The sequence below is a fragment of the Vipera ursinii genome (assembly GCF_947247035.1).
Source record: "Vipera ursinii genome assembly, chromosome: 1".
In the NCBI taxonomy this organism is placed as follows: domain Eukaryota; kingdom Metazoa; phylum Chordata; class Lepidosauria; order Squamata; family Viperidae; genus Vipera; species Vipera ursinii.
The window spans coordinates 136,052,736-136,068,342 of NC_139512.1; the positions used below are offsets into that span (position 1 = coordinate 136,052,736).

The window sequence follows — 15,607 nt, forward strand, 5'->3', positions numbered from 1 at the left end:
CCTTACCTCTCCCCGCACCCCCCCAGAGGAGAGTCGCCCTTGGGCATGGCCAGCACACAGCAGCACAGCCAAGGACATGGGGACAAGACTCCACTCTTGCACCCCGTCACACGATGCTGGGGGGGTGCGGACGGAGGGTATGGCTGCCATGGCATTGCAGGGTCACCTGGGCGATCTGCTGTGGCGGGCTATGGGGCGGGTGAGAGGAGGAATGGGTGTGGGTGGGGTGTGTGGAACTGTTGTGATTAAGGGTCAGCCTGTGGGTTCGGCACTTGGGTTGGACGATTCAGAGGAGGAGGAGGGGGGTGTTGGAGAGCCTGCAGAGAACAGCCCGGAGACTTCACAGAGCCCTCAGCCAGGCCCCTCCCATCTGGTCACTACGCAGACCCAGCTGTGTGAGCCTGACAGCGTGGATGAAGATGACCCACAGCTGGCCCTGTTCAAGGACGCCCGACGCAGGAGGCAGTCAATCAGGAGTAAACAGAGGAAGGCAATGGGGCACCTCGGAAGGAGGCAGAGAGAAGCCACGCCTTGAACTGTTTAAAAGTGGAATGTGTGGGAGGGCTGGTTTGCTGAAGGCAACTGTTTGAATAGCTCCTGTTTCATGGTTCGTGTTTTTGTTTGGCTCTGTTTGCTCTGTTTTATGTCAATAAATTTGGCAGGCTTAGTTCCAGCCTCTTGCCTTTTTGTAAAAGGGTTGTCCCTGCCTTTTCTGCAGGGCCAGTAGTAGGCTGGTACAGAACAGGAACGGGGGCAGGGGTTGGGTGGGGTGGCTTTTGGGCACTTAGTATCTAAAAAGTTCACCATCTTTCGCCGAGGACATCTCCGTGGTCATGTGGCCGGCATGACTAGACACCAAAGGCGCACGGAACACTGTTACCTTACCACCGTAGTGGTCCCTATTTTTCTATTTGCATTTTTTCAAACTGCTAGGTTGGCAGAAGCTGGAAGGAGTAACAGGCGCTCACTCTGTTATGTGGCACTCGGGATTCGACCCGCCAAACTGCCAACCATCTGATCAGCAAGCTCAGCATCCTAACCCACTGAGCCACTGTGTCCCTGATTTAATTAATACTGACATTGCCAAGATCTTAGTTCTCGCAACTATAGGACATAATCACTCCTATGATATTTATTTTTGGTGGATATTTAATCACTTTAACTCTACTCTTTTGTTTTAATGCAATTAAAACTTTAGTTTTAACTGCATCCTATGAGTCAGAATCCTCTTTAAAATGTTAAAAGTTCCAGACTGGCTGATTTTGTCATTCAAGATCTGGATTGGGCAACTCAAATGAGGGCTGCATTTTATTTATTTATTTACTGATTTCCATAAGCAGACAGATGTAGCTGGCCTCTGTGTGGGGTGCACTGTGGATCCGTCTACCTCTGTCTCTCTGTGCATGTATGGGAGGCAGGGAGACAAAGCATATGGGTTTATTTATCACCTGTTGCTCAGAAATAATTACAACGAACCTTAAAAGGAAACCTATCCTCCACACCACGCGTGTCAAACTCACGACATCATGTGACAGCTCGCAACGTATCACTTTTTTCCCATTTTCGGCAACGGGGTGGGTGCGGTTTTGGCGTGATGCAACCGTCCCAGGGCCGGCAGTTACACATTTAATTTGTGTATGGTTAGAGAACATTTCTTTTAAGTACTGAGGTGGTACAGAGAAAAACAGATGCCCCTGTCAGGGGGGTAAATCAAAAGCTCCCTATCAGAGGGCGATGAGCCGTGGTTCATTTGACGCATGGTGCACATCAGGTAAAATTAAGAAAACCCGAAGCATATTCTACTGTAATAAAACTTTAATCAGAAAACAAAAAAAACTCCTAACTGACCACATGCTCTCACCAGACAGCACAGAGAGAAGAAGAAAGTAAAGTGAGAAAGTTTTAATTTAATTTTTAATTTAATTTAATAACATTTATATACCACCCTTCTCCCTGAGGACTCAGGGCGGTTCACAGGGCAGAATAAAATACCAAATACAAACATTAAAAAAAGATTAAACAGTTGCCCTAATTAAAACAATAGAAGTACAATTCTAAAAACCCCAAGATAAAATTAAGAAACCAAAAATAAAACAACCCCACCGATCCCCATCAGGCTAGGCCAGCTTGTACAAACAAAAATGTCTTGAGATCGCGACGAAAGGAGCGAAGATCGGGCGCCATCCGGAGCTCTACCGGTAGCTGATTCCACAGCTCCGGAGCGCCCACAGAGAAGGATCTCCCCCTGGGGGCCACCAATCGACATTCTCTGATCGGTGGCACCCTGAGGAGGCCCTCTCTGTGGGAACGCACAGGGCGCAGGGAACTTGATGCCGGCAGCAGATGTTCCCTAAGGTACTCTGGCCCCATGCCATGGAGGGCTTTAAACACCGTTACCAGTACCTTGAATCTCACCCGGAAGACAACTGGTAACCAATGCAGCTCACGGAGCAGAGGTGTAACGTGGGAGTATCGGGAGACTCCCAACACAACTCTCGCGGCTGCATTCTGTACCAGTTGGAGCTTCCGTTTGTTTGGACATGCGCACTTAATAGTAAAAACAGATTGAAACCAAAACATGGCTGGACATGTGACAATCACCCTGGTTACAATGATAAGATTACAATGCAGCTGGCAGAAAAACAGAGTGAGACTGGCATAGCTGACAAACAGAAAAAAACGCAGTGACAGCCCCAGGGCCTGGTCTCTATTGCCTCAGCATCGGGGTCCATCTCTCCGCCATAGAACTTCCCAGGATGACTTACAAGCCAGCCACAATATTTCGTGAGGCGAAGAGGAAACAATGTACCCTGCCTTAAAACTCCCAGATTGTGCCACATAGCTGAAACACCTTCCTTCACTCTTTTGCCTCTCAGTTCCCCCAATCGAGGGAGGCAGTGGCTCAGTGGGTTAGGACACTGAGCTTGTCGATCAGAAGGTCGGCAGTTTGGCGGGTCAAATCCCGAGTGCCACGTAACAGAGTGAGCACCTGTTACTCGTCCCAGCTTCTGCCAACCTAGCAGTTCAAAAGCACGTAAAAATGCAAGTAGAAAAATAGGGACCACTATGGTGGGAAGGTAACAGCGTTCCGTGCGCCTTTGGCATCTAGTCATGCCGGCCACATGACCACGGAGACGTCCTCGGACTAAGCGCTGGCTCTTCGGCTTTGAAACGGAGATGAGCACCAGTCCCTAGAGTCGGAAACGACTAGCAGGCATGTGTGGGGGAACCTTTACCTCCCCCAATCTATTCGCTCATCTTTGCAACAGTAAACTAACATTATCAGGAAGGACATTTGTGTGAATGGAGCGTGACTCCCTGATCACATTCCTGCAGTTTTCCCCGAGAACACAAAACGGACTGCCCGGGACTATTTCCACAGGCCTTCCTCATCCCAAGGCTAAACAGACAACCCTCCCCTCTCCCTCTACACTCGCGACCCAGCAGCAAAAGAAGGGAGAAAAATCTCCTCAGGCTCTCCGGCCTCCACGGAGAGGTTCTTTCCTTACGCGCACCCGCCTCCCCCCCCCCCGCCGCGCGCGGCCACGTGCAGCGCCGCGCCGCGCGCCCTCTTGTCCCCCTCCCATCATGCCCTTCGGGACGCTGCTTCTCAAGATGGCGGCCGACAGCGAGGTTGGTTCACCGGTTGAAACACTTTCCCCCCTCCCGCTCCCCCTTTCTCCTTTCGGGCTAGCGGGGAAAGTGGCGCTGCGGGGCCAGCGCTCTTCTTTTCCCCGCTTGTTGCCTCACTTGCTGCTTCCTTCTTTTCCTTTTCCACAGCCGGAGTCCGAAGTGTTCGAGATCACGGATTTCACCACCGCCTCCGAGTGGGAGAGGTAGGTGCCTCACCCTTTCCGCCTCGTCCCTTTTCCCCCTCTTAACCTGCGTTGGCATCGATGCGGTTGTGTTTAAGAGGGGGGGCGCCTCACTGCTCCCGGGGGCTTTCGTTTGACTTCTGAGCTGAATTTTTTTTTGGGGGGGGGGAGGAGGTATCTGGAATTGCTTTATCCGGTAGCTTTAGGAGAGGAAATGTAAATAGGTAACTTACGGGAAAGAGTTTGTTGGGAGTGTTGCATTGCCGACGGTGGTTAGTCACGTTGGAGGCGAGGGCTCGTGATAGCAGCAATTGTGAAGAAAATAAGGTTAAGGCAGTCTTAGACTGGAGACTAAAACATATGAAGGACGGCTGCAGGGCTTGGGTTTGTCTAGACCAGGGGTAGGCAACCTCGGCTCTTTTATGACTCATGGACTTCAACTCCCAGAATTCCTGAGCCAGCAGAATTCTGGGAGTTGAAGTCCATGAGTCATAAAAGAGCTGAGGTTGCCTACCCGTGGTCTAGTCCAGGGGTAGGCAACCTTGGCTCTTTTATGACTCGTGGACTTCAACTCCCAGAATTCCTGAGCCAGCCATGCTGGCTCAGGAATTCTGGGAGTTGAAGTCCACGAGTCATAAAAGAGCCAAGGTTGCCTACCCCTGGTCTAGTCTTAAGAAAATAAGAAATAGGGGTGACAGCAGTATTCCAGTATTTGAGGGGCTGCCACAAAGAAGAGGGCATCAAACTATTCTCCAGAGGGCAGGATCAAAGAGAGAAGCAACCTGGAATTGAGGAAAAACTTCCTGACAGTGGAACAGTTTGCCCCCAGAAATCGTGGGCACTCCATCACTGGAGGTTTTTAAGAAGAGACTAGACAGTCACTGGTCTGAAATGTATAAGTTCTCCTGCTTGAGCAGGGGGCTGGACTAGAAGACCTCCAAGGTCCCTTCCAGCTCTATTCAATTCTAATCTGTTCTAGAATTAGGAAGTGCACACTTACTCACCAGGCCCTTTTTTGCTTAGAGTCTCTGGTATTTAAGGGATACCTATAACATCTTCTGTAAACTGATATATATTTACTTAATATTGGACACACAAATGCGTTTCCAGTCTTATATTGCTGGTAATTATTTGGTAACTCAAGTTATGGTAAGGATATTGTTTGTGCTGGGTGAATGAGTTCACTAAAGATACAGAAAACAAATATGAGCAAGTATTTGGAAAGCAGATAAAATAAATGCTAATACAGTGCCTGTAACAAAATTGCTTGGGGTGGTTATTTACTTCTTTATTATTTATATTTCAACTTGTTATTAACTTTGGGGAGAGTATAGAATGAAAAGCAAAAGTATAGAGCAGTGGTTCTCATCATGGACTATATAGCCTTCCAGGGTCCTTGTTACGTTTCTAGGGATGCCAATAAGTTTTTGAGAGAGTGACCCAAACTTAATTGCCAGGCATATGATCTTTGTGTCATATATCTTCACATATTATTCTCAGTGCTGATTCATTGTCTGCATAGAATTGATCAATTTTGTTAGTTGCTAAAAAATACTTTGCTTTCATACAATACAATTGAAAGAAAGCTAGTTTGGTTTAGGCATCAGGCAAGAAACTGGCAGACACTGAGTTCTAGTCCTGCCTTAGGCAGATGGCTAGCTGAGTACCTGTGGGCTAGTCACTTTCTCTCATTTCTAGGAAGGAGGCAATGGCAAACCATTTCTTTAAAAAAAAGAACCTTGCCAAGAAAACTGCTAGAATAGAACATAGTTGAACAGAAGAAAAAATGGTTCGAATAGAAATTTTTTCCAGCTAACAGCGACGCTGAGAGGAGTCACAAAGAGAAATGAGGCTTAAAGGGTGCCCTGAATAAAAAAAAAGTTTGAGAGCCTTTGCTGTTAAGCAGTGAGGAAAATGGCATTAGGGCTGTTCAAATCTCTAGGTGGAAGGCTGTTGTTTTGTTTGGTCAGTGCTGTGGTAGAGAATTGTTCCTTTTTTGGGTTCTATTGGGTTCCTTGCTTAAGGGATGTGACTCAGTATATATAGAATATAACAACTGTCTAATATTACAGGGTGAAAATATGAATTATCTTTACTAATTACAAAAGCGTTATTAATAGTTTCTATTTAAGAACCTGTTTCATCATTGTGTAAGGATTCTCTGAAATTATGGTATATTACGTAAGCAGAAATGTGATATTTAGCTATGACTAACATAGGTGTTTCAGCTACTGTCAATATTTATTAGAAGTAGTCATCTGTTAATTCTGAGTATGCTTTCTTAGAAATAAATTCCATTCTACTCAATAGAACATATTTTCTAAGATATTAATAGGAAAATTAATCAAGTTGGCATCTCAGTGCAATAGTATTTTGTGCACGCTATTGTTTTTATTCAAGGCAAGGAAGAGGAATATGCATAGGTATATTTACGTATTGATTAAACATAACATGGAAAATGAACAGAGCAAAGTGCTAACATAACCACTATGTACCATACATGTTATGACTTCAAGTTCTATTAATTCCATCAGATCAAGCTGTGATCTTTAGCAAATGTCAATAGACAGTGATCAAGTAGATGAAAATGAGTCTTAACAGGAGGCAATAGCTACACAACTTGCAAAATAATCTTCCCATCAGTTTGGCTAAACTGAATGTAAAAGATCTGTTTTTGATGAATTCATATCATTATTAGGATCATATTCACCATTTCAAAGTATAGGTATAGGTAGTCCTTGATTTAAAGCCATTCATTTAATGATTGTTTGAAGTTACAGTGGAACTGAAAACAGTGAGTTACGACTGTTTTTTACACTTACAACTGTGCAGCAACTCTGTGATCAAAATTGGAGTGCTTTGCAAATGGCGTGTGTTTATGATGGTTGCCCTGTCCCAGGGCATGTGATCGCCATTTGTAACCTTTCCAGCCAGCTTCCGACAAATGGAGTCAATGGGGAAAGTCAGATTTGCTTAATGACAGTTGTTGTTGTTAGCTGCGAAGTCATGTCCGACCCATCGCGACGCTATGGACAACGTTCCTCCAGGCCTTCCTGTCCTCTACCATCTTCTGGAGTCCATTTAAGCTCACGCCTACCGCTTCAGTGACTCCATCCAGCCACCTCATTCTCTGTCGTCCTAATGACAGTACAATTCACTTAACAATTGCAGTGATTTGGTTAACAACTTTGCCAAAAAGATCATAAAATGGGGCAAAACTCACTTAACATTGTGGGTTGTAAGTTGAGGACTACTTGTCCTCCTTGGGTCAGCACTACTTTTGACTCCTTGTTTATTAACTTGTGTTGAGTTATGCTTGTACCTGGAATGTCAATTCAGGATAATGACATTTATGTTTAATGCTTTATGTGATATTGCCCTGATGACGTTTGATTCTTTAATGTATGTTTTTTGTAAATTGTATCTGCCAGTTACGCTTTTTTTCTGAATATGATCAATTGTGGATCTAAATTGGACTTTGTGATAATTTCTGATCTTTGGAATTATCATAAATTAGTTTGAAAGGCTCTAGGTCTGATAAATGGTTTGTGTAACAAATTTTCTTGATTTTTTTTGTAATTCGCTATTTGATCACTGTTGATTTAAACTTTAGAAAAATGTGTTAAAATATGAATTTTCCTTTATGTTAAGCAAAAAGGCAAGTACGTTGTTGAATTATGTTTATTTTTTAGAAACATGGATTACAATACTAATGATTTTCAAACATTTTCTCATTAGATTTATTTCCAGAGTTGAAGAAGTTTTGAATGACTGGAAACTTATTAACATTTCTTCAGGCAAACCTTTAGAAAAGGTAAGAATGTTTGCTTCTCAATTATTTAGAGGCCAATGTAAACATAAGAAAGTAAGACAAAGTGAGTCAACGTGTGAAAAAATTAGTATGGCCTTGATTTAAATTACCAAATAATTTAAAATCCTAGCAGGGTGGGTCACATTAATTATTTAATTATTTAAATATGTATTCACTAATTAGGATTCTGTGATCATTTTTAGTAAAAGGACACTCATTTCACATAATCTGAACATATTTTTATTATTGAACGATACAGATGTCACATTTATATGGTACATGCCATATAAAGCAATTATTTCATTGGGTTTTTTCAGATTCATTAAACAAAAAATGGAATATTCTTAAATGTCAAGCAAGCAAATGCAAACTTGTGAAATCGTTAGGAGTGGAATCAGTTCTACTTCAATTGTTGTGAATGTTTGGAAGAGTTATACAAGGAGAATTAGAATCAGCTCTTAAATTATATTAATCTTTTTAGTTCTCATTAGCTCCAGAAACAATATAGAATAAATTATTATCTAAGAAGTACATGCACATTGGAATTTGCTATATTAGTTATAAATGTTTTTAATATAAAACAAATTTTAGCCAATTTACAAGAAATTTAAAATGGTGAATGTAGTTTTCATGTGTATTTATACAGTTTATACAAACTATACACAGTTTGACAGACATATTTTATAGTTTCGATATTGACTATATTACAATAGAGGAAGAAATCATTCTTCTGTAGCAGCAGAAGAAGGTACTGCAGTTAAAAACTGGGTTACCACTGTGCTTCTGAATCCAAGGTTTAAGTGATTCAGCTCACTGATGTGACTTGTTTTAGAGCAGGCTTTTCAACCTTTTCACCCATTGTACCACTTTTAGGATATGGCAACATCCGAGTACCACCAGTTGCCTAGCAAGGTGTCAAAAACTTGATGACCAAAAAAAAGTGATGAAGTATAGGTAGTCCTTGACTTATAACAGTTCGCTTAGTAACTGTTTGAAGTTACAATGGCATTGAAAAAAGCACCCCCCAAGCCACAGCCGAGTGAGACACCTGCCTGCCCGCCCGGCAGCACTCTTCCTCCTGTCCGAGGTTTTCATTGTGAGCATTTCTGTTGAGGATTGGCAGTGGGAGTGGGGTGGGGGGGTGTTTGGTTTTTATTTCCCCCCCCTCTGCTGGGTGGTTGCAGCAGGTTTTGGTCACTTCACATGACCCTGAGACACTGTGACCGTCTCGCTCAGGCTTGTGCGGTGCTGCCACCGGTTCAGCTCATTCCCCTCCACCGCTACCACCTTTCTAGGATGGTCGCGTACCACCTCCCAGGTGCCAATGTACCACAGGTGGTACCCGTACCACTGGTTGAAAAGCCCTGTTTTAGAGTGTCATTAACAAAGTGGATGGATCAAGTAGTGTTTGCTGCTGTTACTTGTAAATATTTAGTAAAATATTTGTCCTTTTGTATAATTTTTGTCAATTAAGACATGGAATTTCTTCTGCTGATACACAAGTAGATATGATGGAATAATTATCTACATTTCTCCATCAAGACTTGGGGTAATTTCCCCCTGGATTATTTATACATATCCCAGCTTCCTTTTTTAATATTTTATCCAAAAATCTCTGTGTAGGATTTCTTACACTGGGTAGTACGTATTGTACTAAAATTTACTAAATTATGTTGAGGTACTGTATCAAAAATTTCTTAAAGACGTAAGGATTTAAACGTCTTTAATTGTCTCTTGCTATATTCTCCATATTTTCCTTGTATAGATTTATTTTTGCAAAATATTACCGTATTTTCCGGCGTATAAGACGACTGGGCGTATAAGACGACCCCCTGCATTTCCTGTTAAATTATAGGGTTTGGGCTATACTCGCCGTATAAGACTGCCCCTCTTCCAACGCACACCAAATAAAAATTAAAAAAACATCAGATTTGATTTTAATATGGTAATTTTAATTCAAATGCTTATGACATGCAGGTGCTTAGTAGGAAAACTGTCACTTATAAACATAAGGCTGTTTGTCATCAAACATGTAAACATAAAACTGCAAGTGGATTAAACTATAATAATAAGAATAAGAAAAAGAAGAAGAAGAAGAAGTAGTTGGAGGGGACCTTGGAGGTCATCTAGTTCAACCCCCTGCTAAGGCAGGAAACCCTATACCATTTCAGACAAATGGCTGTCCAGTCTCTTCTTAAAAACTTCCAGTGTTGGAGCATTCACCACTTCTGGAGGCAGGTTGTTCCACTGGTTAATTGTTCTAACTGTCAGGAAGTTTCTCCTTAGTTCTAGGTTGCTTCACTCCTTGATTAGCTTCCATCCATTACTTCTTGTCCTGCTTTCAGGTGCTTTGGAGAATAGCTTGACTCCCTCTTCTTTGTGGCAGCCCCTGATTCCAGCAACCATTCCCTATTTTCCTAATTCACTTTTTCACTTTTCCTAATTCACTCTAAAGCTTTCCCTGCACAGAGCCTTAAGTAACACCAGCTGCCTGCAATTAGTGCAGGTTCTCATCCCACCAGGCTGAAGGTTGACTCAGCTTTCCATCCTTCCGAGGTAGGTAAAATGAGGACCCAGATTGTTGGGGGCAATAAGCTGACTTTGTAATAATGCTGCTTGGGGGTGTGTGAAAGCCCTAATAAACAGGCATATACACAGAATGAAGGCTATTGCTAAGCACATTGATTTGTGCTTTAAATTGTAAGCCACCCTGAGTCTTCGGAGAAGGGCAGGATATAAATGGGATTTTTTTTAAAAAAAAGACCAAATGGGAGATCCGCTCCAGATTTTCCAGCCAGCCAGCCCAGTTCCTGAGTCAAATGTGTCCTTAGAGCTAAGGCGCAGCTCTGGCTGCTGCCTTCCCCACCTGCCTTTCAAGTTGGGATATACTACAGCTGCTCTTCAACTTTAGAAGGAAAGACGCCCAGACCCCAGCCTGTAAAAAATCACAGACTGCAGCTTCTTCTCCATTTGGTCCCGCTTTCCCTGCGCAGACTAAATGGGAGATCCGCTCCAGGTTTTCCAGCCAGCCCTGTCCCTAAATTTTCAGCACCCGGCTAGACGGCCCCTGACTTTTGAGAAGATTTTCATGGGTTAAAAAGTAGTCTTATACGGTACTTGTTTTGTTTAGCTGCATAAAAAGTCCATTATAAGTTTCAAACAAGCAAGTCAGTCTTCAAGAAGAAAAAAAATGTATAAAAATATTTACTAATCTTAAGGTCCTGCATATTCAAAGAAAATGTAGTTATCTCAGTGATGCTTCAACAAGCATATCTTATATTTTTTGGCTGCATCATTGTGCGTTTCTTTGGCATTTAGTTTCATTTTTGCAAGTTAGAAAAAGATTCTACATAAATAGATAATACTAATTCTATTAGTACTGCAGAAATATTTTCAACTTGTTTCATTTTCAGTTCCTCTCTCCATCCGCTTGCTTTTATATTCACACTGTTCTTCCCTTGTATTTTAAATCACTTCAGATTCTTTCGTTTTTCTTGACTTTTATAGGGAGATTAGTTGCCAGGATTTTAAAATTTGTATTTCATCTCCATAGTAGTAAGAGAATATGATTATATTTGTTCATTATGTCTTTGAAGTGTGATCATTTTTATCAAACATCTTAAGAAAAGGTATTTATTTTTAAAGTTATTGATTTATATCTACTTCGATTTAAAATGAAACAGAAGTACTAATTAATAAGCTAGGAACATGAGCCAATAGTGGTTGAAATAAATTATATTTCTATTTTGTTAGATTTTGCAGAATTCTTTATGAATAAATACATTTATAAAAAAATGGGGTAGGTTTTTACTAAGGTATTTCCTATGAAATGTGATTAAAGTATTTCAGATAACTTTTCTAATCACACAATTATGTCTGATATATAGGGTGTATATACCACTGAAATATGGGAAGAGAAAGCTGATGAAATTAGTTTTGCTGATTTTCGATTCTCTGTGACACATCATTATCTAGTCCAAAAATCAAGTGATAAAAATGCAAAAGATGAACTAGTAGAAGGTAGGTACATTTTCAGTTGCTCAAATAATCTTTAGCTTATAGCATTTATTTTTTATTTATTAAATTTATATGCTGCCTATCTCTCTCAACTGACTGGGTAGCTCACAATATCACTTTTTAATGTGATACACTATGAAGTTATTACTTATAGACAGTGTCATACTCTGTAACAAATTACATATTTGAGAGCTTACTCATTAAAGGAGCATACAGATATATGGTAACTTTTTTAAAAAGAAGGCATCAACTTCCATTGTCATTAGACTATTGAAGGGACAAATATATAGCTTGATAAGGACTAATTTGGTGTAGTTTGGTACCAGTTTGAGCTAGCACAAACTGGACCAGTTACTTTCAGCCTTATGAAGCAGTAATGGCAAACCACTTTCAAAATCTTGCCAGATAAATGCAAGGACTTGTCCAGTGACTGACTGATCCAAAGGACCCAAAATCAAAACCAAGGACTAATATGCTTTTTTTAAAATTTAGTAGTTGTGAAAGTGTATTTAAAAGGACAGTTAGTATTTAGAATTGTAAAATAATTAAACCGATTAATGTCTTATTACATTTAATTGTTCATTTAATTGGATTAAAAATCAAATCACCCACCTTGGCTATTTAATCGGTTGAAATCTTAAAGACTTAATGGTTTCATCTTTAATGATTTAACAGATGCTCTTCCTGTTGCTATGCAAGATCTTCTATGCATGAACAATGATTTCCCTCCTAGAGCTCATTGTCTAGTAAGATGGTATGTCTGTTATTCAAAATCTTACATTTTAACTTAAGAAATTATTGTAAGAATTTTTTTTTCTTATGATTAAATAATACATTTCATAGGACTATAATTAAGTCATGAAATGCAAGGTATCAAAAAGAATATAGTGTTAACATATTGCTTTTGTCTGATGTTAGATCATGTTAAATCTTTAGTGGGACTTAGCAGAGGGACCGTTGTTACATTTAAATAATAGAGATAGATGCATTTTAATCCTCTTAATGTTTGAAATCTACATTTAGTGGAATATTTTATTGGTTCCAGGTATGGCTTGCGTGAACTTATAGTCATTGCACCAGCAGCAAACAATGAGGCAGTTCTTAGCGAATCCAAATGTAATCTCCTTCTGAGTTCAGTTTCTATTGCATTGGGCAACACAGGCTGGTAAGTAAAGTTTTACCAACAGAACAGAATATTTTTTGTTATTTTGTTATTTTTGTGCAGCTGTTTCACTATCCAGCTAAATAATATCTTCAGCGCTGGAAGGGAATGGAGCTTGATCTCTGTTGATATACAGTGGTAAGGTTAAGCGTTATAACCCTGCATTATCTTTGTTGTAGCAAAGTAGATGCACACGAAGAACCTTGTTTTACTAGCTTGCAGAAATGAGACAAGATGCTAACAACAAGCAAAAAATAGAAATTACATAAAGGTGCTTCTTTGCTGAGTTTTCAGTGTGGTTTTCCCTCAAATTCTACACTAGTGATTTTAATCAGTCTAGTCCTCCAAGAATACAATCATCTTTATTGGAAAACATTTTCAATATTTTTCAGCCAAGTGCCAGTATTTGTGCAAATTCATCACAAATACCGGAAATTGTACGTTGGGGAGTGTCAAGGTCCTGGAGTCAGAACTGACTTTGAAATGGTTCATCTTCGCAAAGTACCCAGTCAGTACAGTCACTTATCTGGATTGTTGGACATCTTCAAATCTAAGATTGTGAGTATAGTTTGTGTATGCACATGGTAGGCGCATGAAGATATGTCCCAAATGATCTTCCCAAAAGTAGCAAGTGCAGCAAATCTTACGCTACTGTTAGTTCTCAGCTTACAACCACAGTAGGGACCAGAAAATAAGTTAATTTTTGTGTTCATTAAGCGAGGCACCATGTGACTGTATCTGACTTTACAATCTTTTTTTTTGCCCTGGTCATTAAGTGAGACGTCACTTGACCACAGCTTGAAACCTTCTGCCAACTTCCCTGTTGATTCTGCTTGTCAGAAACCAAATAGGGAAGGTCAGAAATGTTTTGTCATGTGATTGCAGGATGCTGGAACTGTTGTAAGTGTGAGCTGATTGCTAAGTGCCTGGATCACTATGAGGTGACCCCCAAGGACGCTGCAATGGTTGCAAATGCAAGGATTGATTGAACATGACTGTAGTAGCTGAACAGTTGTTTAAAAAATGGTCATTAAGCAAGGACTATCTGTATTTTGAATAGGCCACTTAAGATGAGATTATTCAAGAATGCCATGCAGATTAAACATTTTTGAGATTGTGCTGTTTCATGTACCATTTATAATTTATTCCGACTTTAGTTTTCCTTAGTTTTTATTCCTACTCTTTTTGATCTAATTAAATATGAACAGTATAAGTAGGGAAAATTTTTCAAAATTTAAAATTCTGCCTTTTCACTTCAATAGATGTACAGAATGATTAAAAATGACTTGTGTTGTTGTTTGTCACATATCCAATGCCTGGGGAAAGTCTTTCATCTCATAAATTGTCGTTTCAAATACAATGCTCACAAGAGATACATTTTTTGTGAACCAGTCTTAGTTTGAACTTTAAAGTGGTTCAGAAGGACATTGATAGAATTCAGCTGACTGCAGAAATTATTCAATATACTATCTTGAAAATTTATCCTTTAGAAATATTTTTTGTTAAATTATCTAGGTTAAAACAAAAGATTAGGAATGCCAAATGTTTTGGACCTCACATTTTTTGTGATTATTCTTATTGGTATGTTTTCCAGGGCTGCCCGTTAACCCCACTGCCTGCAATCAATATAAGTATTAGGCTTACATATATACTTCAAGACTGGCAGCAGTATTTCTGGCCTCAACAACCTCCAGGTAGTAAACTGATTTATTTTTATTGTAATTTCATGTTGTGGAATTTAGTACAAAAGTAGATCAGAACCAAAAAAAACATGCAACTAGGATTCTTTTCCTCTTTTCCCTGTTCTGTTTATAGGACAAATAAAAGATTGACAAATATTAAATATTATATGACATCTGCTTTGAGTCTAGGGCAGGGGTCAGCAACCTGAAACAGTGAAAGAGACACTCGGAACCGGTTCCCTCACAAAAGGAAAAACTGGGAGCTGCAAAAAATATGTGTGCATGTGCGTACATGCGCGCATGCGCAGAACAGGGTTTGACTGAAGAGTGGAGCCAAGGCGAGATATGCACCTACCCTGCATATTTGAATTGATTGGTTGAACTTTTTTAGTCCCCCCCTTTTTTTTTTTGGACTACACATAGCAGAAGACTGGGAGCCGCAGGAGACAGCTGAAAGAGCCGCATGCGGCTCCGGAGCCGCGGGTTGCAGACCTGTGGTCTAGGGTAAGGGGGGAAAAAAGACTGGTTCCTCACCGTAAAACTCAATAGCAAAGAATACTTTTATTTGTAGGCTCCCTGGCTGTTTTCTTGCAGACATTTCATACCAAGTTAGGTAAATTAGGCATTGCACTGATGATGTTACTTAGCTTGGTAACAAAACATCTGCAAGAAACTCAGACAGAACCAAGGATTCCACAATTCACCCCTGCGCTACAAGTATTCTCTTCTATAATTTTGTCTTTTTTGCAATCTTGATTATTAAATCCCCAAGTTTAAAATATAAAACAGATTCCAAATGTTAGTGTCAAAATTCTAATACCTGTGCCACAAATAAAAGAATTTCACAGCAGTAGAATTTTTTTTGAACTTAATAATGTCCTTCTGTTTATAGTTAAGTAACAAGAAGGGGAAGAAATGGAGGTAGTGACAGATTTTATTTTCCTGGGCTCCAAGATCACTGCAGATGGGGACTGTAGCCAAGAAATTAAAAGACGCTTGCTCCTGGGGAGGAAAGCCATGGCAAATCTAGACAGCACACTAAAAAGCAAAGACATCACCCTGTCAACAAAAGTGCGTATAGTCAAGGCTATGGTCTTCCCAGTTGCAATGTATGGCAGTG

The 15,607-nt window shown here is 40.4% G+C and overlaps 1 protein-coding gene across 2 annotated transcripts in view; it reads left to right on the top strand.

Moving 5' to 3' along the window:
- Positions 1-3,599: 3,599 nt before the first annotated feature.
- The window catches only part of RAB3GAP1 (RAB3 GTPase activating protein catalytic subunit 1), a 33,362-nt gene continuing 21,354 nt past the window's right edge, over positions 3,600-15,607 (top strand). For both annotated transcript variants that reach the window (XR_014493039.1, XM_083367397.1), the window contains exons 1-8: positions 3,600-3,633; positions 3,781-3,836; positions 7,554-7,629; positions 11,514-11,646; positions 12,319-12,397; positions 12,689-12,808; positions 13,198-13,363; positions 14,400-14,499. Coding sequence is in view for 1 of the 2 variants with exons in the window: in XM_083367397.1 (XP_083223523.1) it covers positions 3,616-3,633; positions 3,781-3,836; positions 7,554-7,629; positions 11,514-11,646; positions 12,319-12,397; positions 12,689-12,808; positions 13,198-13,363; positions 14,400-14,499 (748 nt within the window). In the remaining variant the exon portion in view is untranslated. The remainder of the gene's footprint in view (positions 3,634-3,780; positions 3,837-7,553; positions 7,630-11,513; positions 11,647-12,318; positions 12,398-12,688; positions 12,809-13,197; positions 13,364-14,399; positions 14,500-15,607) is intronic.